Source organism: Cajanus cajan, chromosome 11 (genome assembly GCF_000230855.2).
Source record: "Cajanus cajan strain Asha chromosome 11, NIPB_CcT2T_4, whole genome shotgun sequence".
NCBI classification, from domain to species: Eukaryota; Viridiplantae; Streptophyta; class Magnoliopsida; order Fabales; family Fabaceae; genus Cajanus; species Cajanus cajan.
The window spans coordinates 9,228,895-9,254,417 of NC_138527.1; the positions used below are offsets into that span (position 1 = coordinate 9,228,895).

Below are 25,523 nucleotides of genomic sequence, written 5' to 3' on the forward strand. Positions count from 1 at the left end.
TGTAATATGGAATTGAGATATGACATGAGATGTTGTGTGGATATGATTATGATTGTGATTGTGGTACCTCACACTAATGACCAGGGATGAGACGAACCTTGAGTAGTGATACTTCAAGGACGAGCGTGCCCCTGGCATAGTGTGGGATGAGTGAGGCAATTAACACACATCACTTATGTCAAATATGGCAGCCCTGTCATAGGGTTAATTGCAAGACTTGTGTGGATTGGAATGTGACAGTGGTTCCTCACACTAATGACCAGGGATGAGACGAACCTTGGGTAAGTGATGCTACGAGGATGAGCGTGCCCCTGGCATGGTGTGGAATGAATGAGGCAATTAACCCGTATCACTTGTGTCAGATGTGGCGTGGGCTTGGCATAGTGTTAATTGTAAGATTTGTGTGGATTGTGATGGATTGATGTAATTGAGATGTGAAGATGATGAATGATTGATAAATTATGATATATATAAATTCTTGTGAATATTTCATTCAGTAAGGAGTTATGATGGATTATGTTGTGTTTTTTTTTCTTGTGTGCTTTCCATATAGATGTTTTCTTTTCTCACCGTATAATTTGTGGATGTTTTAGGTGAGGAAGATCCGGATTTTAGTGGCATCTAGAATGCCAACCATTGAGTTATGGATGTGCTCTGATATTGTGACATCAGGACAGAGGATTCTAGGATAATCTTTTATATTTATTTAGAGTTATACCTTCTCTTTTGAAAACAATTTGTAAACTCTCAAGTTTTACTTTCTAAATTTCATTTTTAATTATTTTAGTTATTTATGAAGGTTTTATGTGAACCTTTTCTACCATTGTTGAATATTTTATTCTTTAGTTAATTACAAGATTTATTTATATGTGTTGGGGTAGTAAGGGTGTCACAATAGGAACTCACGAACAATTCAAGAGCCACAAGATTAGTTCAATACACAAAATTAAAAATAAATAGCATCAATTAAAGCAATGAAGAATCATATAGAAGACAAAGGAACCGATACAAATTGAGTTTCCCCCTCGTACAATGCATTCAACAGAAAAGAGATTGGGGTCCAATCTCACTACCTCGCAATTATCCCATGTCCAAAGGGAGATTACACACTCCCCTTTACCTCGATGAACGGTTGATGAAGGACATTGATCTCCGGGGTGTTCTCGTATGAGGTATGGATCTCCTTCCTATGAGCATATGCATAATATGAAAAATGAAAAGCGTAAATAAAATAACTCTCATAACCTACTTTTTACAAACTTAACTCACACTTAACTCTTCAGTAAAAATACTTGAACCATAGTTCTCATTTCCTTTCCATCAAATATTAACACTTATAAATAAATAATATATCAAATAAACATATTTCTCCCAACCCAAATAATTATAACAAAAAATAGGGCTGTTCAAAAAAACCAAAAAAAACCACATTGAATTTAAAACCAAACCAAACTATTTAAAAAAAATCGGAACCAATTATAATAAATTGAACCGGTTTTAATTTTTAAAATGAAACTAAAAAATTGAACTTATTTTTTTAAAAAGCTTTGGTTCACTAAAACCGGAAAGCGGAACAGCCCTCTCACTCACTCTATCTCGCATACGCACAACAAATAAACCACATTTCATTGCTCAGCCACGCTTTTGATAGATGGCCAGTGGAGGTAGTGGGTTTGATGCGGATTTCGAACGGAATTAACTATTTCACCTAGTAATTGAATGTGTTATTGTCGGCACGTGTATGCTATTGTATGGATGTGTGATTGTTGTAAGGTGCTTTGCGGTGCAGGGAGAGTGAACTTGATCGGGGAGCACATTGATTATGAAGGTTATTCGGTGTTGCCTATGGCTATTCGGCAAGACACAATCATGGCCATTCGGAGAAACGAGTCTGAAAAGGTTCTTAAGATCGCTAACGTGAATGGTGGAAAATATTCTGTTTGCACTTATCATGCTGATCCTCTCCAGGTGGATCCTCGAATCCTTTTGGTCAAGCACTGTATAATAATGTGAAGCTTAAAACAGCTTTAAGAAGAGGATTATTGTTACTATTATTATTTATTCGTATAACAAATTTTACGATCAAGAGAAAGAGAGAAAAATGTAAAATATTGGTGTGTAAATTGATGTATTAATAACACATATCTTCTAAGAATGTTTGTTTGCTATTCATTTTTTGTCAATAAAATTGTTCTGTTTTGTTGATATTCATTGGCTGTGTTTTTCATGCAGGAAATCGACTTGAAGAATCACAAATGGGGCCATTATTTTATTTGTGGGTGAGTTTATTTCATATTTCTCTTGTCGTTTCCTCGTTTTATTCTGAGGTATAATGGCTAGCTCAGTTAGATGTATGTGCTTTGTGTTTGTTCTCCTTAATGAACCTTGCTTAACGCTGCCAAGATGATGCAGAGTATTGGTCATTCGAACTATTAGTCCTGGTCCTAGACTAGTGCGCATTCTGGTTACTTTATAAAAAAGAGTGCTTGCAATTTTATTTTAATGATATATTTACAATTTGTACTGTAAAATTTGAAATGATATGCTATGTATGAATGAAGGAGCGTTGAATAATATAATAGATACAGTGGTTTTGTTTTTTGGATGAAAAAGAAAGAGTGTAGAATTGTTGTTTAATTCAGTATTAATTGATAATGCAATCTGTAGTTTACCTCCAAGTGAATGTTGATCATTATCTCTGGTTTTCTATTAGAGATTACAATTTGTCTGTTGATGGCTTTAAATTAAAAGGAAAAAGGGCATCTTTTTTACAGGTTCTGGACTATCAAGCTCTGCAGCGTTTGTTTGTTCATCCACAATTGCTATTATGGCTGCTTTTGATGTGAACTTCCCAAAGGTATGCCTTTCGGGCTGGAATTCATGTGTGTGTAATAGTTTGTGGTTTATTTCTTCAAACCGGTTCAAAAACTGGTTTTATTATGAAACTGGTTTTAAACCGATTATAAACTTGTTTATTAAAGTAATTCAGTTTTAAACTGGTTTATTAAAGTGGTTTACATAATTTATAAACTAGATTATTTTATTAAAATGGTGTAATGCAGTTTGGTGCGGTTTTTTTTAAAAACCAAACTATGCACACCCCTAACAAAAAATAATAATTAATAATTAACAAATATATAATACATAAAATAAATACATTTCTCCTCGTACCATTATAATTAAAATAAAATATACCAATATTCTTAGCAAAAACGAGTTTTTCTAAATGCTTATTATTACAAAATATCATACACATTTCTCTAATAAATAGTTTGCAAAACAATATTTTCAATTATTTATTATTTAATTAAAATGCTCATAATTATTAAAAGCCTATAAAATATCTCATTAAATCCTTTAATTAATCAAAATATACTATTAATAGTTTTAGAAAACTTGGGTGTTATAGTTTCAACCGAGAATGTAAAACATTTGAATTGTAGTGGAATGATTTAATTATGCCCAGGGTTCAAATGCAAATGAAGCCAAGAAGAGTGGGGTATACTTGAAGGAAGAAGGCTCAAGCTCATTTTGAGCTTTCGGTTACTTTGAGTAGTCCATTTTCTCTTTGGAAATATTTGTTTGTATATATTTTCTTTTATTTTTGGATCAAAATGTTTCTAAATTTAATTCCTTGTGATTTTCCCTCTAGGAGTGTATTTAGTATTTCAAAAGGGGTTCAACTATTGTTTCAGAGATGTGCCTATTGGGCGTGTTTGGGCCATGAGAGAGTGGATAATTTTCTCCAAGTAGTGGACCTCCACTCCCTCGTAGGATTGTCTCTCTTATAAGTTCACACAAGCCAACCAATTCACATGTTCCACACACTAGTCACGCTTTTTGCATGTTTGCTTCTACACCTCCTTTTCTACTAATACACCATTCAAAAAGTGCAAATGGTCAATCTAAATATAACATAACAACACAACGAATAAAAATACTAAATATTTAAAAGGGAAATTTCTCCTTAACTTCTTTCATCATTGAAATTCTCCTTATGGTAAGAACATCATTCTTGCTTATCTTTCCCTTGAGAGTGGCACGCCTCACCCTCCCAATCTTCTTGATGTTTGATTTTTGGTTTCATGGAAGAAACTTGAAGGAGGTTGGAGTTGCTATGGAGAAATCCCCTACGATTCACCCTGTGAATTCAACCGTTAAGTGCCTAGACTCGGTGATTGTATTTTTCTAATAGGAACTAGACATTAATTTTTTTGTTATTTGTTTAATCTTATTTATTTAATTCATTTATCCGACTTCATGCATTTTTATGTTGAGGAAAATTCTTTTATTTATTCTCAAATCTCTCTATCTAGTAGAAGACTTCAAAGGAAACTCTAAAGCTGAAATATAATCCTAAAGAATGTCAAGAGTGCAAAAGCAAAAATTCTTCAGCATTCAAAAAGTGTAAAAGATCAATCTAAATATAACACAACAAGACAATGAATAAGAAATTGTAAAGGCCGGATCTTTATAGTCACCTATATACTAACACATGTTTATATATATCATGAGGATAACAACATAAAAATAGAGATGGTTTACCACACATGGGATAATAAGAAAGAAGAAATGGAATGTGACAAAAATAGTTGTACAATTTAAAAACTCAGCAAATATGTACAAAATTTAAAAATATAGAGAGACAACCCATAAATAAAAAATGAAATGGAAAGATGATACACTTTGGGGGAATAATAAATGTTTTTTTTATATAATTATTATAGATCAAAACTTGTAATCAATTCTAATTTAAAAATCATATGCACACTAATTTTAATTTGAAAATAAAATAATATATAAATGACAATTTTCTAAACTTCTTTTCTAAACATTCAAATTTCATCATTAAAATATATCCTAATATGAAAAATGTTTATATTGTAGTTCTAATGTGAAAATTTTTAAACATATCTAAAATTATTTATAATTGGTTTCAATGATTTTATTCCCATCTCACAAGTATTTTGTGTTTGCTCTTAATTATTTCATTTTGCAATATCTAAAGCATTTCTTAGTATTTGTTTTATTTAATGTATGAAACAAATTGATCGAAAAAGAAAATTACAATGCCAAATAATTAGAATTGATGATAAATTAAATATGACTTTTAGGTTGATTATTATACATGTCAATCAACATACCACTTATGATTCTAATGCGGGTTGGGTCACGGTGTAAAAACTAATATTTACATCATCAACATAGAAATTAATTTCTTTGAGAGAAACGTGTTGTAAGAGAGAACAACGAATTTAATTAAAATTTAATAAGGCAATAATTAAAAGTTTTTATGCTTGTGTGTTCAATCACATATTACTATATGTGTATGTATGATGAGTTTTTTTAATGTTATTGTAACAACTATCCTAAAATTCATATTTCATATATGATTTGATTTTAGGCAGCAAGTTTAATTTGTCAACATAATAATTAAGCAGTGTCAAAAAATAGTAATAATTAAGCAAGCTAGTAACAAAAATTAATACCCTTAAATTAGTTGACTCTTTAAGTGACTATTTTTTTAAGGAAGGTAACTCATCGGGCTTATCCTGAAGTATTCCAGAACATATATATGAGAAAAACTGTTATTGAAAAAATCAACTATTAGCCAACAATTTTTGCCAATAAAGTCTCACGTGACATATGTCAAACTGAAATTTGACTTTTGATAATGAAAAAGGTTTCGTGTAAAAGACAAAATTGATATGGGAATACTGTGGCAAACAAAAATACAGGTAGATTAAAGAACAAAATGATTGAATTTCTAAAAAACTAATGACTAGATACATGATCCTTAAAAGTATTGAAGACAAGCAAAAACAGCTAATAACTTGCGTAAAAGAAGTAATTAGGTCGACTAATATTGGCAAGTAGCAAGAATATAAAATTTGCATAAATTTTGAAGACTTGGTGTGGTTTTCCATAGTTTCTTTTCAATCACTTTTCATAATGTATGTGAAAATAACTCTATGTTATGCTACTCTTTTATTATTTTCCTTATCTTCAGCAGAATATGTGAAACTCATAGTGAATGGGGTCACATCCATTGCTACGACAGATAATAATTTTGTTTGTGCAACTTTGGACTGGTGGCCTGCTAATAAGTGCAACTACAACGATTGTCCCTGGGGACAAACGGGCATTCTGAATTTGGTATTTACCATTAGGCACCAATGCACCATGTATATTTTCATCGTACATAATTTCAATAGAAAAAGAATATAACTAGTTTCCCATGTGTTTGTTGTTGCAACTTTTGCAGGACTTGAGTAACAAAGTTCTATCAAATGCAATCAAGGGTAGGTTCTATTTTTCTCAGGTCTAATCGTATGATCATTTTAAAAAGAAAAAAAACTTACAAGAAAAAGTATTGTTGGCCCTTCTAGGTTGTTTGCTTTTGTATCGATCATTTTTTGTCATCCTCGTTCTTTAGTTCAGTGGAGGCAAGATGTGACATTTTAATTGTCAAATGTCTATAGCATATATCATATGATCATGTGTAGACAATATTAGTTTATGAATTTCACATTACCTATCATTCCAAAATTTTGCAGCATTTAATCCCCTGAGGATCAGATTAGGAGGTTCAGTGGAAGATCAGATTGTTTACCAATTTGGGAAGCAAAAGAAATGCCCTCATTTCAAGAAGAGAGAAGGTGGTCTTTTTGGTTTCAGCACAGCATGCCTTCCCAGAATGAGATGGGATGAAGTACATGAGTTTTTTAACAAAACTGGGTACTTGTTTAGTTTTTACCATTATTTTTTCAGCACGAGGTACTATGATATATGTTAGTAGCGTGCTACATTCAATTCTGACATGCATTTTTTTTGTTTTCTTTATTTGCGTATTTTGCAGAGTGAAATTAATTTTTGGGTTGAATGCTCTCACTGGAAAGAAAAATTCCATATAAGACAAGTTGAACTGGGTTGGAAACTGGAATCCAAAAAATGCCATAAGTCTCATGAAGTACACAATATCAAAAGGATACAAAATAGATTCATATGAATTGGGTAGCTAAATTAAATCTTCAATTAATTTTGATTCAACCTTCGATATTTGAATTACATGCATATATATCTCTACGTATGTTATTTTTTTTATTTTCTCCGATTGATCCCATGTGCATTATGATTTATGATGCTTAATAGGAAATGAGCTATGTGCTGAGGGGATAGGAGCCAGAGTAGACAGTGTTCAATATGCTAAAGACATCACTATGCTCAGACGTATAGTTAATCTACTATACCCAGATGCTTCTAGAAGGCCTAAAGTGTTAGGCCCCGGTGGTTTCTATGGTAAGGAATGGTTTCAAAGCTTCTTACTAAATGTTGGGCCTGGCGTGGTTGATGGAGTGACCCACCACATTTACAACCTTGGTGCCGGTATGTATGTGTGTGTGAGTGTATGTAGATATATTTATATTGTTTTTTCTTTTTTGTCAATAGCAATAACATGCACTTTACTACTTACCTCTTAGTGATTGTTTTGCTTCTAACAATATTTATTCCAAATAAATTAAGGTGTTGACAAGGATGTTATCAACAAGATTCAAGACCCATATTTCTTGAGTCAAGTTGCTGAAACTTTCAAAAATGTTGCTCAAGCAGTCAAGGAATTCACACCGTGGGCAGCACCATGGGTTGGGGAAGCTGGTGGAGCCTATAACAGTGGTAGCAAAGATGTGTCTCACACTTTTGTTAATGGGTTTTGGTCGGTCTAATATGCCAATGAATTGAGTTCTTTTTTGTTTCTTTTTCAAAATTCCGCAACTATATATGTTAAGATCTCTTAACTTAATATAAGTAGGTACTTGGACCAGTTGGGCATGACATCAACCTTAAACCACAAGATTTATTGTAGACAAACTCTAGTTGTAGGAAACTATGGTTTGCTAAACACAACAAGCTTCATTCCTAACCCGGATTATTATGGGTAAGTCGTGTTTCATTTGTGTGGGAGAGGCACTCGCTACTAATGAATGTCTAATTCATTTAAAACATACCCTAGCATGCACAACCAACATTCTTTATCTGTTATATTTCTAAGTTAATATTCTACAAAAATTTATCAAACAACCTAAGTGATCAAGACTTAATTATGGATTCACATGTCATTCTAATCAAAACGTATTTTGATCAACTAGAGCGCTTTTATGGCATCGACTTATGGGAAGCAAAGTGCTTTCGGTTTCCTACGAAGGATCACCATTTTTGCGTGCATACGCTCATTGCTCAAAGAAAGGGGTAAGCTCATTTATCTCAAAATGTCTTTTTTTTCTTTTTTTTCTCCCCTTATTTTGTCTTCACAAAAAAAAACTATTCATATAGAGGTTAACAACACCATTCTATAGAAAAATAATTAGCATATCATAAATTGTTACAATTATTTGGGAAAAAGTAATTATATAGATTAAATCAAACAAGTTTCTATAACGTCTAAAGACAATGTGTGCCATTTGTTCTTAATCTTATTTCTCTTTCTAATTAATCACTACTAGTTGCTTTCCTTACTCTCAGCCTGGAATTACTGTGCTACTTATAAACATGTCCAATTCCACTACTTTCAATGTATCCCTCGTTGATGACATGAATTTGGATCCCGTCTTGGAGACGATACCAGGAAAAGTACCAACGACTACTAGGGAAGAATACCATCTGACACCCAAAGATGGAAACATTCGAAGTGATGTGGTATTATTGAATGGAACTCCACTACAATTGACAAATTCACTAGACATACCAGAAATGAAACCACGGTTGGTTGATGCTTCTTCTCCAATCAAAGCAGACCCTGACTCAATTGTATTTGTCTATACCAAGACCTTCAATGCACCAACATGTTGATAGCAAGTACAAACTATTAAGTTGAAACTTACAATACAAGAATTTATACATATCTAGAGTTTCATTGTTCCAACACATACACATGATATCAATATGCAATATGACAATAAAATATTAAAATGTTAGTGTGGGAAACTATTTCTAATTCTAATTACTAGAACATTAATAAAATTTTAATGAAAAATTCGTAGTTGATTTATTAGAATGATTACGCAGGCAAACACCAAGTTTATTAAATTAAAGCCCAAGTTTGGTCTATTATTTGTCATAGACTTTTTCTATAAGCCTAGCCTGACTCTTTTAAAGGCATGGTATGACCTATTAGCCTATTTAATATCCTATCTTATGTTATCTACGTTAAATAAGCCAGTAAACGCAAATTTAAATAAGTCAACAAATCTATTTTTCAATACTCGTGCATGTGTTTTTTGAATTTGCATGATAAAAATAATTAGTTTAAATTGTTATTATTAAAATTTAGAGTTTAAAATAAAATTAATAAATTCACATAAGAGGGAATACTCAAGCATTATTATGTTCATTAACATGCACTCAGGTAGAGTGAGATGAAAGAAGAGAGTCTTATTTTTTTGAAAAAAAATCTAAATAGCCAGCATGACGATGAAGGAAAAAAGTAGACAAAGATTTAGCTGCTAAAATTTTCTATTTTCTATTTCTTGATTTCATTTTTGTGACACCTTCTATCTCGCGAATAAATAAAACTGAATACAAGACTCTTTCATAAATAAAATCTAACGTGTTCAACATAGAAGGTATCACATTTTTATCCAAACAAAACCAACTGAAATCTCAATTAAATCCACTACAACAAAAAAAACAATTATCTTAAAACTTGACAAAAGAAGATAATCTCTCTCTAAGTCCCGATATCACATCGTATCAGAGCAGAAACCCAACTACAAGGACCAGGTCACACCAACAACATCCTTAACCTCATGATGTAAATCACTTACAAGAACATATAATAGAGATAACGCAAAACAAGGAGAGTGAGAAACATCTCACCTGGCTCACGAGGTAGAATATAATTGGATAACCAAACACAATAAAAAAGTAAAAATATATATCATAACAAATTACAGAAAAAGATGTTGATACAACAAAATACAATTCAACTAATAATAAATAAATCATATAACCAATATAATTCATCACATAAATTCACTTGTATACATGTACATATGATTCAATTGACATGGACCTCATAATGCATATGCATTTAGCACCAATAAAATCAATTGTCAATTATTGCCCGAATGCTCACGATTGTCAATTTTTGCTTGAAGGTGTGACACCCTCTACCCCAACATACATATACAGTAATTATAAAAAAAATATATAATTTTACATCAATAAAAATCAAATTTCCAACTACGTAAGGGTAAAGATTTCACATTCATAAACTTAATCCAAATAACATGACGGTAAAATTACAAAGAAATAAAACTGAATTTTCCAAAATAATTTAATAAGAACATCTTAAACTAATCCTATCTATGTGCCGATGTCACATGTCCTATCAGAGCAAAACCCAACATAGAAGCCTAAATTTCATCACCAACATCCTCAGCCTCACACTGATGATCACCTGTATAATAGTCACAGCAAAACAACACGAGAAAAGGGAGTGAGAAACATCTCACTCTGGCTCATAGTGTAGAAATGTACGCCGAATAGCCAAACACAAACAAAACAGGTATAACATAGATAAATTAATAATAACATCACACTCATCCAAGACATAAACCATCACTTTATCACATAACATTAAAAATGCATAAGTATAGACACGGACTACATATTATCATGCATGTGGCGCCAGTAAAACATCACATGGCATATTGCCGCTAGCAATACACGAAGAGTAGTCTAGGAGTACATGCCGGGTCACACCCTCTGCGCACTCTCACTAGAAGGATATACTACCAGAGTCTCGTCGGGATAGCTAAGCTGCGCAAGATACATCCCATGCACACAATGGGCGAGACTGGGACTTCCAAACCGAGCTATCCCCAAGGACTAATCCCCAAAGCTTTTACACTAGGGGGCCTTCTCTGGCAGTGTATTCCATATCGTACCCTTAAAACACTTATGAAAATGATGCATGTCAATCACGACTCTATGCATTCTCATATCACATTATCATTTCCCATGGTCATATCACATCATCGCATTTCGTCATCATATTTCATTATCACATTTCATATCCCATGTCTCAATCACATTTCACTTTACATCATCATATTCACAAAGCCTCCACAGAGCACTTTAATTTATATCAAAACTCGTTTATTTATAAAATTAAATACATATTTTTACATCTAATCAAACAAGGAATATAACGGAAAAATCAGAAATCAAAACAGAAAATATTTCATATTTTGCCTATTTCTCATAGGGTTTCCCGCAGGAACCCATAGAGCACTCTAGATCATATTAAAACATATTTATTTTCAAAATTAACCACATACTCATGCATCACAACCAACAAAGAACACAACAAAGTAATCAGAAGGAAAAATAGAAAACATTCATATTTTGCCCGTTTTCTCATAGGGTTTCCCATAGGAACCCATAGAGATCTCAAGTCATACAATTAATTGCATATAAGAAAAATAATAAGCAAAACAGATACAATTGGGAGAAACCCCTCATACATGAGCATACATAAAAATATAGCAAACACAGGATTGGGGACCAATCCCACTACCTAGCATACAATCCCACACCCAGAGCGAGGTTTCTCACTCCCCCCTTACCTGGATGAGCAGAAGACAAAGGTGTGATCTAAGGTCGTTCCTGAGTACTCTTCCTTAGAGCTCTTTGTTTCTCGTTTTTTTTTTCCTAACCCTTCAGAACGCAAATGAGGTAGATAGGGTTAACGCTACCTGACTCCTTAAACTTAACCCATTGGGCTGGGTCAACCCAACCCATTTTCCTTCTCTTCTAACCCACTTCTCTTTTTCCTCAAAATAATTAAATAAAATAAATACATGTATATTATAAAATATTTTTCCTCTATAATAATATTATATTTCTGACCCAAAATATAATGGCTAAAATACTAATTTGGTCCCTTATATTAATTGTTTGTTTCAATTTAGTCCCATTTTAATTTTTGGTTTCAATTTGGTCTCAAACTAATTAATTGGTTTCAATTTAGTCCCAAATTAATTAATTGGTTTCAATGTGGGACTTCCGTCTAAATTATTTAAACGGAGTTAACTTTTAACCACGTGGATGCCACGTAGATGCATACGTGGATGCCACATGGATGCCAAATTTTTTTAAAACACCTGGACCCAGAACGGCCCGTTCTGAAACCGGAACGGGTCGTTCTGGTTGCACTTTTGGTGTTTAGTTTTGCATCCGGAACGGCCCGTTCCAGGTGCAAAATTAACACACAAAAAGTGCATCAGAACGGGGCGTTCTGGTTTCAGAACGGCCCGTTCTGGTTTCAGAACGGCCCGTTCTGGTTTCAGAACGCCCGTTCTGGTTTCAGAACGGTCCGTTCTGGATTCAGAACGGACCGTTCCAAAACTGAGAATAGTGCCTTCATTGTATTTTTTGGTAATTATGCAATTTTGATCCCTAAGGTTTTAATTGAGTAATTTCAGTCTTTAAAAGATTATAGTTGTGTAATTTTAGTCTCACCATTTTTAATTGAATAATTTTAATCTCTCAAATATCATGATTGTGCAATTTTAGTCTTTCTTATTAAAAATATAATAATTTTAAAATTTTAATATATATATATAATGTTTTAAAACTATATAATTGTTTGCTTATTTAAATTAACATATATTATAATTTTTTGTAATGTATCAAATGATATATATTTATTATTACTAAATAAATAAAATTTATATATTATTAATATTTTAATATTATTAATAAATTAATATCAATAATAATTTTCCTATATTTATAAATAAACTAATAATTTGATAAATATATATTAATATATATTAATATATTTTTACAAAAATATAAATATATAAGATCAGATATATATTTCTAATTAATATACTTATATTTTTGTAAAAGTATATTAGTTTATCTATAAATATATTAATAATATTATTGATATAATATAAAAAATTATAACATATGTTAATTTGAATAGATAAATAATTGTTTAATTTTAAAACATTATATATATATGTTGGATATCAGCACATATCAATCAGAATCTGTTGGAAATCAGCATATATCAATCAGAATATTCAATTCTGATTTGTAAAGATTTAATGTTAATAAGATCAATTTTATTTCCCCTCCTTTAATTATTTAGATACAGCATTTATAGGGAGAATTATTTCCCAGATTTTTAGGGATAGATTAGTGTGTAGATTTATTCCCTTGTATTCTATTTATACCACTTTTGTATTTTTCCCAAATCAGAGAAATATACATTATATTTTTCCGCAATATATATATATATATATATATATATATTAAAATTATTAATTTTTAATGGGAGAAACTAAAATCGTAATGTTATGATATTCTTTATTAATTTTATTAAAAAATGTAATAATTTTTTAAAAGTATTTTTTTATGGTAAAAATTTTAAAATTACTTATTTTATTAAAATATTTATTTTATTAGATATAACAACATAATTAAAATATAATTAATAATATATATTTTGTAAAATTATTAATATATTATATTTTTTTTAAAAAAGTTAAAACCGGAACGGCCCGTTCTGAAACCGGAACGGGCCGTTCTGAATGCAAAATTCATACACCAAAAAAGAAACCAGCACGGCCCGTTCCGGTTTCAGAACGGGCCGTTCTGGGTCCAGGTATTTTAAAAAAAATTCTCATCCACGTGGCATCCACATGTCATCCACGTGGTATCCACGTATGCATCTACGTGGCATCCACGTGGACAAAAGTTAACTCCGTTTAAATAATTTGGACGGAAGTCCCAAATTGAAACCAATTAATTTTTAAGGGACCAAATTGAACCAATTAATTAGTTTGGGACCAAATTGAAACCAAAAATAAAAGTAGGACTAAATTGAAACAAACAATTATTATAAGGGACCAAATTAGTATTTTAGCCAAATATAATAATATAATTTCAATAAAAAAATATCATATAAAATCAACCTTCTCTTAAAACATATAAATATTTATTTAAATATGCTAATAAAAAATACTTATTTAATACGTACAAAATTATTGTCCAAAACAATAATTATTTAAAACGTACAAAATAATATTCTTCTATAATTATTAAAATAATTATGACCAAATATCATATAATAATAATTATTATTATTATAATAATAATAATAACTTTATTGAAAACTGGGGTGTTACAGAAGGCCACCACCCGAAGGCTAAGTCTCAATTAAGCGTACGATGCATGTCGAACAGGACTCACAACATTATCATATTATAATAATATGCATCATAAATGCATGTCAATTTACTTTCACAATAGCCTCATCTATATACAAAGGCAAAACCTCATTCACTTTATCAAGATATCGATGTAAATACTCAAACAATTTATCGTTTAATGATTTGTTGTACACATTTCATTTACAACATTCAATTGTCATAACTTCACATTTCATATTCAATCATCTCAAACAATTAGTACAAGAATCATTCCTTGGACAAGATAACCAACACATAATACATTGTATCACACAAGAGTCATAAGTTCACATTTCAAACACACATTTACATACATTAGCTCGATACACCTCAAGTCATTAACAATCAAATCACATCATAAATATTCACAATTATTCTCTTTCATGATTTCTCTTTCCTAAATATTGTTATAGGTACCTCAAATTATTCATAAGATCAAACACCTAAACAGTAAAGTTATTCATTATCGTCTTTCACACACTATATTTTCATAACTTAATCTTCTATGACATTGTGTTGTCTAAACACCTTATCTACAGACATACATATGGTATCAATTTGATATTAATGTTCCTTGAAATATAAGGAAATTTTGTACAACTTCTATGCTTATATTAAGAGCTAGTTCTACCATCAACTATTTTTAAAAATTACAAAATCTCAACATTTCAACCTAAATCTGACAGCCTGACCTCCTCTCACTAACTTGACCATAACTCGAGTTCTAGACCTCCTTTTTAAGTTATTCCAATGGTATTTGAAAGCTTATATCCAAATATACAACTTTCATGTAGATTAGAAATCCTAATTATTTCATTCATGTCTACTCTAAAGGCTTATAATATACACATGTTACATTTCGCCTACAGAATATGAGGTTCATCTTTTAACTCACATAACTCGATCATTCCTTAACATTTTTAGATGATTCTTGAGTCTAAACTATAGCCCAAATATCTAATTTCTAACCCAACACCAAAAACTCAATTTTATTAATCACACACAAAGAAATCCCAACAATATCAAAGTATAATCATACAAGAATTCAGAACAAGGCACAACTAATACCCAAACTCTCTTCTCATTTCCAATAGGTAAAAACATAAATTAAAGCCTAATATTAGTTTATTATACCCTCAATTACTCAAATCCAACCTTAATTTCATATATTCGAGCATATAACATCAATCTTCACTTTTCTCTATAAGCAATGGTTACTTATAGGAACTACATGCATTCACAAGTTCTCAAACAATTTAAATTACATGAAATAAATTATATGTATAGTTCAAACATGACATATAATGCACATAATTACATAGTTATTAAACTTTTCATTCAATCACCAAAAATGCATTCTCTTAGGGTTCCCATAGGTGTAACAACCCAATTTCCACTAGGTCAAGAGCCCAATTAAGGTGGTTTAGTAGCACGGAACAGACCATTCCAAATTACTAAATAGACCTACTTTTGGGAGCCGGAACGGGCCGTTCCGGATTTGGAACGGCCCGTTCAAAACCATAAAATTTGTCTATGATTCTTAGTTGGGAACGGGTCGTTCCGGACTTCAGAAATGGCCTTTGAACCTTATTTGAGAACGGGCCGTTTCAAAATATGACCGTTGAGAGTTTTAATGCAAACCCCAGAAGGGGCCGTTCTGGATGTGAATTTTACACATGACATGAGATTTCAGAACGGGCCGTTCCGGATTTGAAACGGGCCGTTTCGCGAATCCTGATGCCTATAAATTGAGTGCTCTCGCACTCCTAAAATCATATTTTTCAGTTCTGACTTCTTTTAGTTCTGACTTCTTTCTTCTACATTCTCTTCTTTCCCTTCTACACTCTCTGAAGATTGAGGGGCACTTAGAGGAGGAGATCAAGAGATCTCTGTTTTGGTTTCAACTGCTGTTTATCCAGGTACGGGGGAAAAGGGGATTATTTATATGTAGAGTTACATGAGGGAATTGGGTAGAGGAAGAGTCCCTTATGATTATGAGTAATTTTATAATTATTTATGTTTGGAGAATTATTGGTCTTATGTGATTCTGTATGTATTTAGGATTACGAATATATGATTTATTTGTAAAAATGATGCTCTGGGAGAGAGAACGAAATTATAGAAAAGTGCCTGTAAGTTAGGTTTTGGAAAAATTAGATTATTTCTGTTTGAGGAATTAATGATACCATTAGATTCTGTATGTGTTGAGGATTAGAAATATATATTTAATTTGTAAGAATGACGATTTGGGAGAGAGAACGAAATTGTAGAAAAGTGCATGTGAGCTAGGTTTTAGAATAATTGTGGGTTTTACCGTTTATGTTAAATTATATTAAATTGATAATTCTATTGATTATTTTATTAATTTATGAATGTTATTATTATGTTAATTGATAAGAATTGATGATCTAGATGTGAATTGCATTAGGGGTGTGTAAACCCTTATTTTTGTTGGATTTATATGTTGTGTATGTGATATGGAATTGTGTATGTAATATGGAATTAAGATATGAGATGAGATGTTGTGTGGATATGATTATGATTGTGATTGTGGTACCTCACACTAATGACCAGGGATGAGACGAACCTTGAGTAGTGATGCTTCAAGGACGAGCGTGCCCCTGGCATAGTGTGGGATGAGTGAGGCAATTAACACGCATCACTTATGTCAAATATGGCAGCCCTGTCATAGGGTTAATTGCAAGACTTGTGAGGATTGGAATGTGACTGTGGTTCCTCACACTAATGAACAGGGATGAGACGAACCTTGGGTAAGTGATGCTACGAGGATGAGCGTGCCCCTGTCATAGGGTTAATTGCAAGATTTGTGTGGATTGTGATGGATTGATGTAATTGAGATGTGAAGATGATGAATGATTGATAAATTATGATATATATATATTCTTGTGAATATTTCATTCAGTAAGGAGTTATGATGGATTATGTTGTGTTTTTTTTTCTTGCGTGCTTTCCATATAGATGTTTTCTTTTCTCACCGTATAATTTGTGGATGTTTTAGGTGAGGAAGATCCGGCTTTTAGTGGCATCTAGAATGCCAACCATTGAGTTACGGATGTGCTCTGATATTGTGACATCAGGACAGAGGATTCTAGGATAATATTTTATATTTATTTAGAGTTATACCTTCTCTTTTGAAAACAATTTGTAAACTCTCAAGTTTTACTTTCTAAATTTCATTTTTAATTATTTTAGTTATTTATGAAGGTTTTATGTGAACCTTTTCTACCATTGTTGAATATTTTATTCTTTAGTTAATTACAAGATTTATTTATATGTGTTGGGGTAGTAAGGGTGTCACAATAGGAACTCACGAACAATTCAAGAGCCACAAGATTAGTTCAATACACAAAATTAAAAACAAATAGCATCAATTAAAGCAATGAAGAATCATATAGAAGACAAAGGAACCGATACAAATTGAGTTTCCCCCTCGTACAATGCATTTAACAGAAAAGAGATTGGGGTCCAATCTCACTACCTCACAATTATCCCATGTCCAAAGGGAGATTACACACTCCCCTTTACCTCGATGAACGGTTGATGAAGGACATTGATCTCCGGGGTGTTCTCGTATGAGGTATGGATCTCCTTCCTATGAGCATATGCATAATATGAAAAATGAAAAGCGTAAATAAAATAACTCTCATAACCTACTTTTTACAAACTTAACTCACACTTAACTCTTCAGTAAAAAATACTTGAACCATAGTTCTCATTTCCTTTCCATCAAATATTAACACTTATAAATAAATAATATATCAAATAAACATATTTCTCCCAACCCAAATAATTATAACAAAAAATAGGGCTGTTCAAAAAAACCAAAAAAACCACATTGAATTTAAAACCAAACCAAACTATTTAAAAAAAACCGGAACCAATTATAATAAATTGAACCGGTTTTAATTTTTAAAATGAAACTAAAAAATTGAACTTATTTTTTTAAAAAGCTTTGGTTCACTAAAACCGGAAAGCGGAACAGCCCTCTCACTCACTCTATCTCGCATACACACAACAAATAAACCACATTTCATTGCTCAGCCACGCTTTTGATAGATGGCCAGTGGAGGTAGTGGGTTTGATGCGGATTTCGAACGGAATTAACTATTTCACCTAGTAATTGAATGTGTTATTGTCGGCACGTGTATGCTATTGTATGGATGTGTGATTGTTGTAAGGTGTTTTGCGGTGCAGGGAGAGTGAACTTGATCGAGGAGCACATTGATTATGAAGGTTATTCGGTGTTGCCTATGGCTATTCGGCAAGACACAATCATGGCCATTTGGAGAAACGAGTCTGAAAAGGTTCTTAAGATCGCTAACATGAATGGTGGAAAATATTCTGTTTGCACTTATCATGCTGATCCTCTCCAGGTGGATCCTCGAATCCTTTTGGTCAAGCACTGTATAATAATGTGAAGCTTAAAACAGCTTTAAGAAGAGGATTATTGTTACTATTATTATTTATTCGTATAACAAATTTTACGATCAAGAGAAAGAGAGAAAAATATAAAATATTGGTGTGTAAATTGATGTATTAATAACTATTATATCTTCTAAGAATGTTTGTTTGCTATTCATTTTTTGTCAATAAAATTGTTCTGTTTTGTTGATATTCATTGGCTGTGTTTTTCATGCAGGAAATCGACTTGAAGAATCACAAATGGGGCCATTATTTTATTTGTGGGTGAGTTTATTTCAAATTTCTCTTGTCGTTTCCTCGTTTTATTCTGAGGTATAATGGCTAGCTCAGTTAGATGTATGTGCTTTGTGTTTGTTCTCCTTAATGAACCTTGCTTAACGCTGCCAAGATGATGCAGAGTATTGGTCATTCGAACTATTAGTCCTGGTCCTAGACTAGTGCGCATTCTGGTTACTTTATAAAAAAGAGTGCTTGCAATTTTATTTTAATGATATATTTACAATCTGTACTGTAAAATTTGAAATGATATGCTATGTAGGAATGAAGGAGTGTTGAATAATATAATAGATACAGTGGTTTTGTTTTTTGGATGAAAAAGAAAGAGTGTAGAATTGTTGTTTAATTCAGTATTAATTGATAATGCAATCTGTAGTTTACCTCCAAGTGAATGTTGATCATTATCTCTGGTTTTCTATTAGAGATTACAATTTGTCTGTTGATGGCTTTAAATTAAAAGGAAAAAGGGCATCTTTTTTACAGGTTCTGGACTATCAAGCTCTGCAGCGTTTGTTTGTTCATCCACAATTGCTATTATGGCTGCTTTTGATGTGAACTTCCCAAAGGTATGCCTTTCGGGCTGGAATTCATGTGTGTGTAATAGTTTGTGGTTTATTTCTTCAAACCGGTTCAAAAACTGGTTTTATTATGAAACTGGTTTTAAACCGATTATAAACTTGTTTATTAAAGTAATTCAGTTTTAAACTGGTTTATTAAAGTGGTTTACATAATTTATAAACCAGTTTATTTTATTAAAATGGTGTAATGCAGTTTGGTGCGGTTTTTTTAAAAAACCAAACTAGGCACACCCCTAACAAAAAATAATAATTAATAATTAACAAATATATAATACATAAAATAAATACATTTCTCCTCGTACCATTATAATTAAAATAAAATATACCAATATTCTTAGCAAAAACGAGTTTTTCTAAATGCTTATTATTACAAAATATCATACACATTTCTCTAATAAATAGTATGCAAAACAATATTTTCAATTATTTATTATTTAATTAAAATGCTCATAATTATTGAAAGCCTATAAAATATCTCATTAAATCCTTTAATTAATCAAAATATACTATTAATAGTTTTAGAAAACTTGGTGTTATAGTTTCAACCGAGAATGTAAAACATTTGAATTGTAGTGGAATGATTTAATTATGCCCAGGGTTCAAATGCAAATGAAGCCAAGAAGAGTGGGGTATACTTGAAGGAAGAAGGGTCAAGCTCATTTTGAGCTTTCGGTTACTTTGAGTAGTCCATTTTCTCTTTGGAAATATTTGTTTGTATATATTTTCTTTTATTTTTGGATCAAATTGTTTCTAAATTTAATTCCTTGTGATTTTCCCTCTAGGAGTGTATTTAGTATTTCAAAAGGGGTTCAACTATTGTTTCAGAGATGTGCCTATTGGGCGTGTTTGGGCCATGAGAGAGTGGATAATTTTCTCCAAGTAGTGGACCTCCACTCCCTCGTAGGATTGTCTCTCTTATAAGTTCACACAAGCCAACCAATTCACATGATCCACACACTAGTCACGCTTTTTGCATGTTTGCTTCTACACCTCCTTTTCTACTAATACACCATTCAAAAAGTGCAAATGGTCAATCTAAATATAACATAACAACACAACGAATAAAAATACTAAATATTTAAAAGGGAAATTTCTCCTTAACTTCTTTCATCATTGAAATTCTCCTTATGGTAAGAACATCATTCTTGCTTATCTTTCCCTTGAGAGTGGCACGCCTCACCCTCCCAATCTTCTTGATGTTTGATTTTTGGTTTCATGGAAGAAACTTGAAGGAGGTTGGAGTTGCTATGGAGAAATCCCCTACGATTCACCCTGTGAATTCAACCGTTAAATGCCTAGACTCGGTGATTGTATTTTTCTAATAGGAACTAGACATTAATTTTTTTGTTTTTTGTTTAATCTTATTTATTTAATTCATTTATCCGACTTCATGCATTTTTATGTTGAGGAAAATTCTTTTATTTATTCTCAAATCTCTCTATCTAGGAGAAGACTTCAAAGGAAACTCTAAAGCTGAAATATAATCCTAAAGCCGAAAAAGAAAATTACAATGCCAAATAATTAGAATTGATGATAAATTAAATATGACTTTTAGGTTGATTATTATACATGTCAATCAACATACCACTTATGATTCTAATGCGGGTTGGGTCACGGTGTAAAAACTAATATTTACATCATCAACATAGAAATTAATTTCTTTGAGAGAAACGTGTTGTAAGAGAGAACAACGAATTTAATTAAAATTTAATAAGGCAATAATTAAAAGTTTTTATGCTTGTGTGTTCAATCACATATTACTATATGTGTATGTATGATGAGTTTTTTTAATGTTATTGTAACAACTATCCTAAAATTCATATTTCATATATGATTTGATTTTAGGCAGCAAGTTTAATTTGTCAACATAATAATTAAGCAGTGTCAAAAAATAGTAATAATTAAGCAAGCTAGTAACAAAAATTAATACCCTTAACTTAGTTGACTCTTTAAGTGACTATTTTTTTAAGGAAGGTAACTCATCGGGCTTATCCTAAAGTATTCCAGAACATATATATGAGAAAAACTGTTATTGAAAAAATCAACTATTAGCCAACAATTTTTGCCAATAAAGTCTCACGTGACATATGTCAAACTGAAATTTGACTTTTGATAATGAAAAAGGTTTCGTGTAAAAGACAAAATTGATATGGGAATACTGTGGCAAACAAAAATACAGGTAGATTAAAGAACAAAATGATTGAATTTCTAAAAAACTAATGACTAGATACATGATCCTTAAAAGTATTGAAGACAAGCAAAAACAGCTAATAACTTGCGTAAAAGAAGTAATTAGGTCGACTAATATTGGCAAGTAGCAAGAATATAAAATTTGCATAAATTTTGAAGACTTGGTGTGGTTTTCCATAGTTTCTTTTCAATCACTTTTCATAATGTATGTGAAAATAACTCTATGTTATGCTACTCTTTTATTATTTTCCTTATCTTCAGCAGAATATGTGAAACTCATAGTGAATGGGGTCACATCCATTGCTACGACAGATAATAATTTTGTTTGTGCAACTTTGGACTGGTGGCCTGCTAATAAGTGCAACTACAACGATTGTCCCTGGGGAAAAACGGGCATTATGAATTTGGTATTTACCATTAGGCACCAATGCACCATGTATATTTTCATCGTACATAATTTCAATAGAAAAAGAATATAACTAGTTTCCCATGTGTTTGTTGTTGCAACTTTTGCAGGACTTGAGTAACAAAGTTCTATCAAATGCAATCAAGGGTAGGTTCTATTTTTCTCAGGTCTAATCGTATGATCATTTTAAAAAGAAAAAAAAACTTACAAGAAAAAGTATTGTTGGCCCTTCTAGGTTGTTTGCTTTTGTATCGATCATTTTTTGTCATCCTCGTTCTTTAGTTCAGTGGAGGCAAGATGTGACATTTTAATTGTCAAATGTCTATAGCATATATCATATGATCATGTGTAGACAATATTAGTCTATGAATTTCACATTACCTATCATTCCAAAATTTTGCAGCATTTAATCCCCTGAGGATCAGATTAGGAGGTTCAGTGGAAGATCAGATTGTTTACCAATTTGGGAAGCAAAAGAAATGCCCTCATTTCAAGAAGAGAGAAGGTGGTCTTTTTGGTTTCAGCACAGCATGCCTTCCCAGAATGAGATGGGATGAAGTACATGAGTTTTTTAACAAAACTGGGTACTTGTTTAGTTTTTACCATTATTTTTTCAGCACGAGGTACTATGATATATGTTAGTAGCGTGCTACATTCAATTCTGACATGCATTTTTTTTGTTTTCTTTATTTGCGTGTTTTGCAGAGTGAAATTAATTTTTGGGTTGAATGCTCTCACTGGAAAGAAAAATTCCATACAAGACAAGTTGAACTGGGTTGGAAACTGGAATCCAAAAAATGCCATAAGTCTCATGAAGTACACAATATCAAAAGGATACAAAATAGATTCATATGAATTGGGTAGCTAAATTAAATCTTCAATTAATTTTGATTCAACCTTCGATATTTGAATTACATGCATATATATCTCTACGTATGTTATTTTTTTTATTTTCTCCGATTGATCCCATGTGCATTATGATTTATGATGCTTAATAGGAAATGAGCTATGTGCTGAGGGGATAGGAGCCAGAGTAGACAGTGTTCAATATGCTAAAGACATCACTATGCTCAGACGTATAGTTAATCTACTATACCCAGATGCTTCTAGAAGGCCTAAAGTGTTAGGCCCCGGTGGTTTCTATGGTAAGGAATGGTTTCAAAGCTTCTTACTAAATGTTGGGCCTGGCGTGGTTGATGGAGTGACCCACCACATTTACAACCTTGGTGCCGGTATGTATGTGTGTGTGAGTGTATGTAGATATATTTATATTGTTTTTTCTTTCTTGTCAATAGCAATAGCATGCACTTTACTACTTAGCTCTTAGTGATTGTTTTGCTTCTAACAATATTTATTCCAAATAAATTAAGGTGTTGACAAGGATGTTATCAACAAGATTCAAGACCCATATTTCTTGAGTCAAGTTGCTGAAACTTTCAAAAATGTTGCTCAAGCAGTCAAGGAATTCACACCGTGGGCAGCACCATGGGTTGGGGAAGCTGGTGGAGCCTATAACAGTGGTAGCAAAGATGTGTCTCACACCTTTGTTAATGGGTTTTGGTCGGTCTAATATGCCAATGAATTGAGTTCTTTTTTGTTTCTTTTTCAAAATTCCGCAACTATATATGTTAAGATCTCTTAACTTAATATAAATAGGTACTTGGACCAGTTGGGCATGACATCAACCTTAAACCACAAGGTTTATTGTAGACAAACTCTAGTTGGAGGAAACTATGGTTTGCTAAACACAACAAGCTTCATTCCTAACCCGGATTATTATGGGTAAGTCGTGTTTCATTTGTGTGGGAGAGGCACTCACTACTAATGAATGTCTAATTCATTTAAAACTTACCCTAGCATGCACAACCAACATTCTTTATCTGTTATATTTCTAAGTTAATATTCTACAAAAATTTATCAAACAACCTAAGTGATCAAGACTTAATTATGGATTCACATGTCATTCTAATCAAAACGTATTTTGATCAATTAGAGCGCTTTTATGGCATCGACTTATGGGAAGCAAAGTGCTTTCGGTTTCCCACGAAGGATCACCATTTTTACGTGCATACGCTCATTGCTCAAAGAAAGGGGTAAGCTCATTTATCTCAAAATGTCTTTTTTTTCTCCCCTTATTTTGTCTTCACAAAAAAAAACTATTCATATAGAGGTTAACAACACCATTCTATAGAAAAATAATTAGCATATCATAAAGTGTTACAATTAATTGGGAAAAAGTAATTATATAGATTAAATCAAACAAGTTTCTATAACGTCTAAAGACAATGTGTGCCATTTGTTCTTAATCTTATTTCTCTTTCTAATTAATCACTACTAGTTGCTTTCCTTACTCTCAGCCTGGAATCACTGTGCTACTCATAAACATGTCCAATTCCACTACTTTCAATGTATCCCTCGTTGATGACATGAATTTGGATCCCGTCTTGGAGACGATACCAGGAAAAGTACCAACGACTACTAGGGAAGAATACCATCTGACACCCAAAGATGGAAACATTCGAAGTGATGTGGTATTATTGAATGGAACTCCACTACAATTGACAAATTCACTAGACATACCAGAAATGAAACCACGGTTGGTTGATGCTTCTTCTCCAATCAAAGCAGACCCTGACTCAATTGTATTTGTCTATACCAAGAGCTTCAATGCACCAACATGTTGATAGCAAGTACAAACTGTTAATTAGAAACTTACAATACAAGAATTTATACATATCTAGAGTTTCATTGTTCCAACACATACACATGATATCAATATGCAATATGACAATAAAATATTAAAATGTTAGTGTGGGAAACTATTTCTAATTCTAATTACTAGAACATTAATAAAATTTTAATGAAAAATTCGTAGTTGATTTATTAGAATGATTACACATTTATATTTGTATATACCAAGAGCTTCAATGCACCAGCATGTGGATAATAAGCACAAAATGTTAATTAGCAACATACAAGACAACAATTTGTACATATTTAGAACTTTACTGTTTCATCACGTCCACATAATATTAATCAACAATGTTGGTAACTAATTTGTATTCTAATTAGTAGCTGATCGACAAATTTTATTGACCAATCCGTAGTTGATTTATTAGAATGATTATGCAATTTATATAACTGTTGTATTATATTATTTGAGAGGTTTTATTAAAGATTTAGAATATTATAGAGAAAAATAATTTAGTTTTTTTTTAAATTCAATTAAAAAATAATGTTGAAATGCCTGCTAAAAGTAAAATCCCATTTTTCACAAAATAAATAAAATATTTCTTGATAAAATAATTATAGTTTCTAACGTAATTAATTAAATTAATTGGGTTAATTAAATTAATTGGGTTAGTA

The 25,523-nt window shown here is 31.8% G+C and overlaps 3 protein-coding genes across 3 annotated transcripts; all 3 read left to right on the forward strand.

The window, feature by feature from the left end:
- Positions 1 to 1,651: 1,651 nt before the first annotated feature.
- LOC145953343 (heparanase-like protein 2) lies at positions 1,652 to 8,847 on the forward strand. The gene is made up of 12 exons (XM_083067280.1): positions 1,652 to 1,664; positions 1,790 to 1,999; positions 2,775 to 2,857; positions 5,530 to 5,533; positions 6,011 to 6,156; positions 6,266 to 6,302; positions 6,558 to 6,712; positions 6,860 to 6,929; positions 7,153 to 7,386; positions 7,525 to 7,714; positions 7,811 to 7,936; positions 8,502 to 8,847. The coding sequence occupies exons 1-12, from the start codon at positions 1,652 to 1,654 to the stop codon at positions 8,845 to 8,847; spliced, it is 1,614 nt and encodes a 537-aa protein (XP_082923406.1).
- Positions 8,848 to 18,341: 9,494 nt separating this feature from the next.
- LOC145953344 (galactokinase-like) lies at positions 18,342 to 20,226 on the forward strand. Its single transcript, XM_083067281.1, has 4 exons — positions 18,342 to 18,354; positions 18,480 to 18,689; positions 19,467 to 19,549; positions 20,158 to 20,226. Exons 1-4 carry the CDS (start codon positions 18,342 to 18,344, stop codon positions 20,224 to 20,226), a joined length of 375 nt encoding a protein of 124 aa, XP_082923407.1.
- An 839-nt stretch (positions 20,227 to 21,065) lies between these two features.
- Positions 21,066 to 25,032, forward strand: LOC145953180 (heparanase-like protein 2). The gene is made up of 9 exons (XM_083066964.1): positions 21,066 to 22,158; positions 22,268 to 22,304; positions 22,561 to 22,741; positions 22,863 to 23,020; positions 23,156 to 23,389; positions 23,528 to 23,717; positions 23,814 to 23,939; positions 24,151 to 24,250; positions 24,515 to 25,032. The coding sequence occupies exons 1-9, from the start codon at positions 21,955 to 21,957 to the stop codon at positions 24,839 to 24,841; spliced, it is 1,557 nt and encodes a 518-aa protein (XP_082923090.1). The 5' UTR covers positions 21,066 to 21,954; the 3' UTR covers positions 24,842 to 25,032.
- The last annotated feature ends 491 nt before the right edge of the window (positions 25,033 to 25,523 follow it).

Excerpts from the sequence above, each read along its gene's own strand:
- LOC145953343 (XM_083067280.1), top strand. Across the intron at positions 6,157-6,265 it reads AAACGGGCATTCTGAATTTG|GACTTGAGTAACAAAGTTCT; the intron begins GTATTTACCATT and ends CAACTTTTGCAG. Across the intron at positions 6,930-7,152 it reads TATAAGACAAGTTGAACTGG|GAAATGAGCTATGTGCTGAG; the intron begins GTTGGAAACTGG and ends GATGCTTAATAG.
- LOC145953344 (XM_083067281.1), top strand. Across the intron at positions 18,690-19,466 it reads AATCCTTTTGGTCAAGCACT|GTTCTGGACTATCAAGCTCT; the intron begins GTATAATAATGT and ends TCTTTTTTACAG. Across the intron at positions 19,550-20,157 it reads TTGATGTGAACTTCCCAAAG|GGTTCAAATGCAAATGAAGC; the intron begins GTATGCCTTTCG and ends AATTATGCCCAG.
- LOC145953180 (XM_083066964.1), top strand. The coding sequence starts at position 21,955 with ATGTATGTGAAAATAACTCTATGTTATGCTACTCTTTTATTATTTTCC. Across the intron at positions 22,305-22,560 it reads TCTATCAAATGCAATCAAGG|CATTTAATCCCCTGAGGATC; the intron begins GTAGGTTCTATT and ends AAAATTTTGCAG. Across the intron at positions 23,718-23,813 it reads ACCTTTGTTAATGGGTTTTG|GTACTTGGACCAGTTGGGCA; the intron begins GTCGGTCTAATA and ends TAATATAAATAG.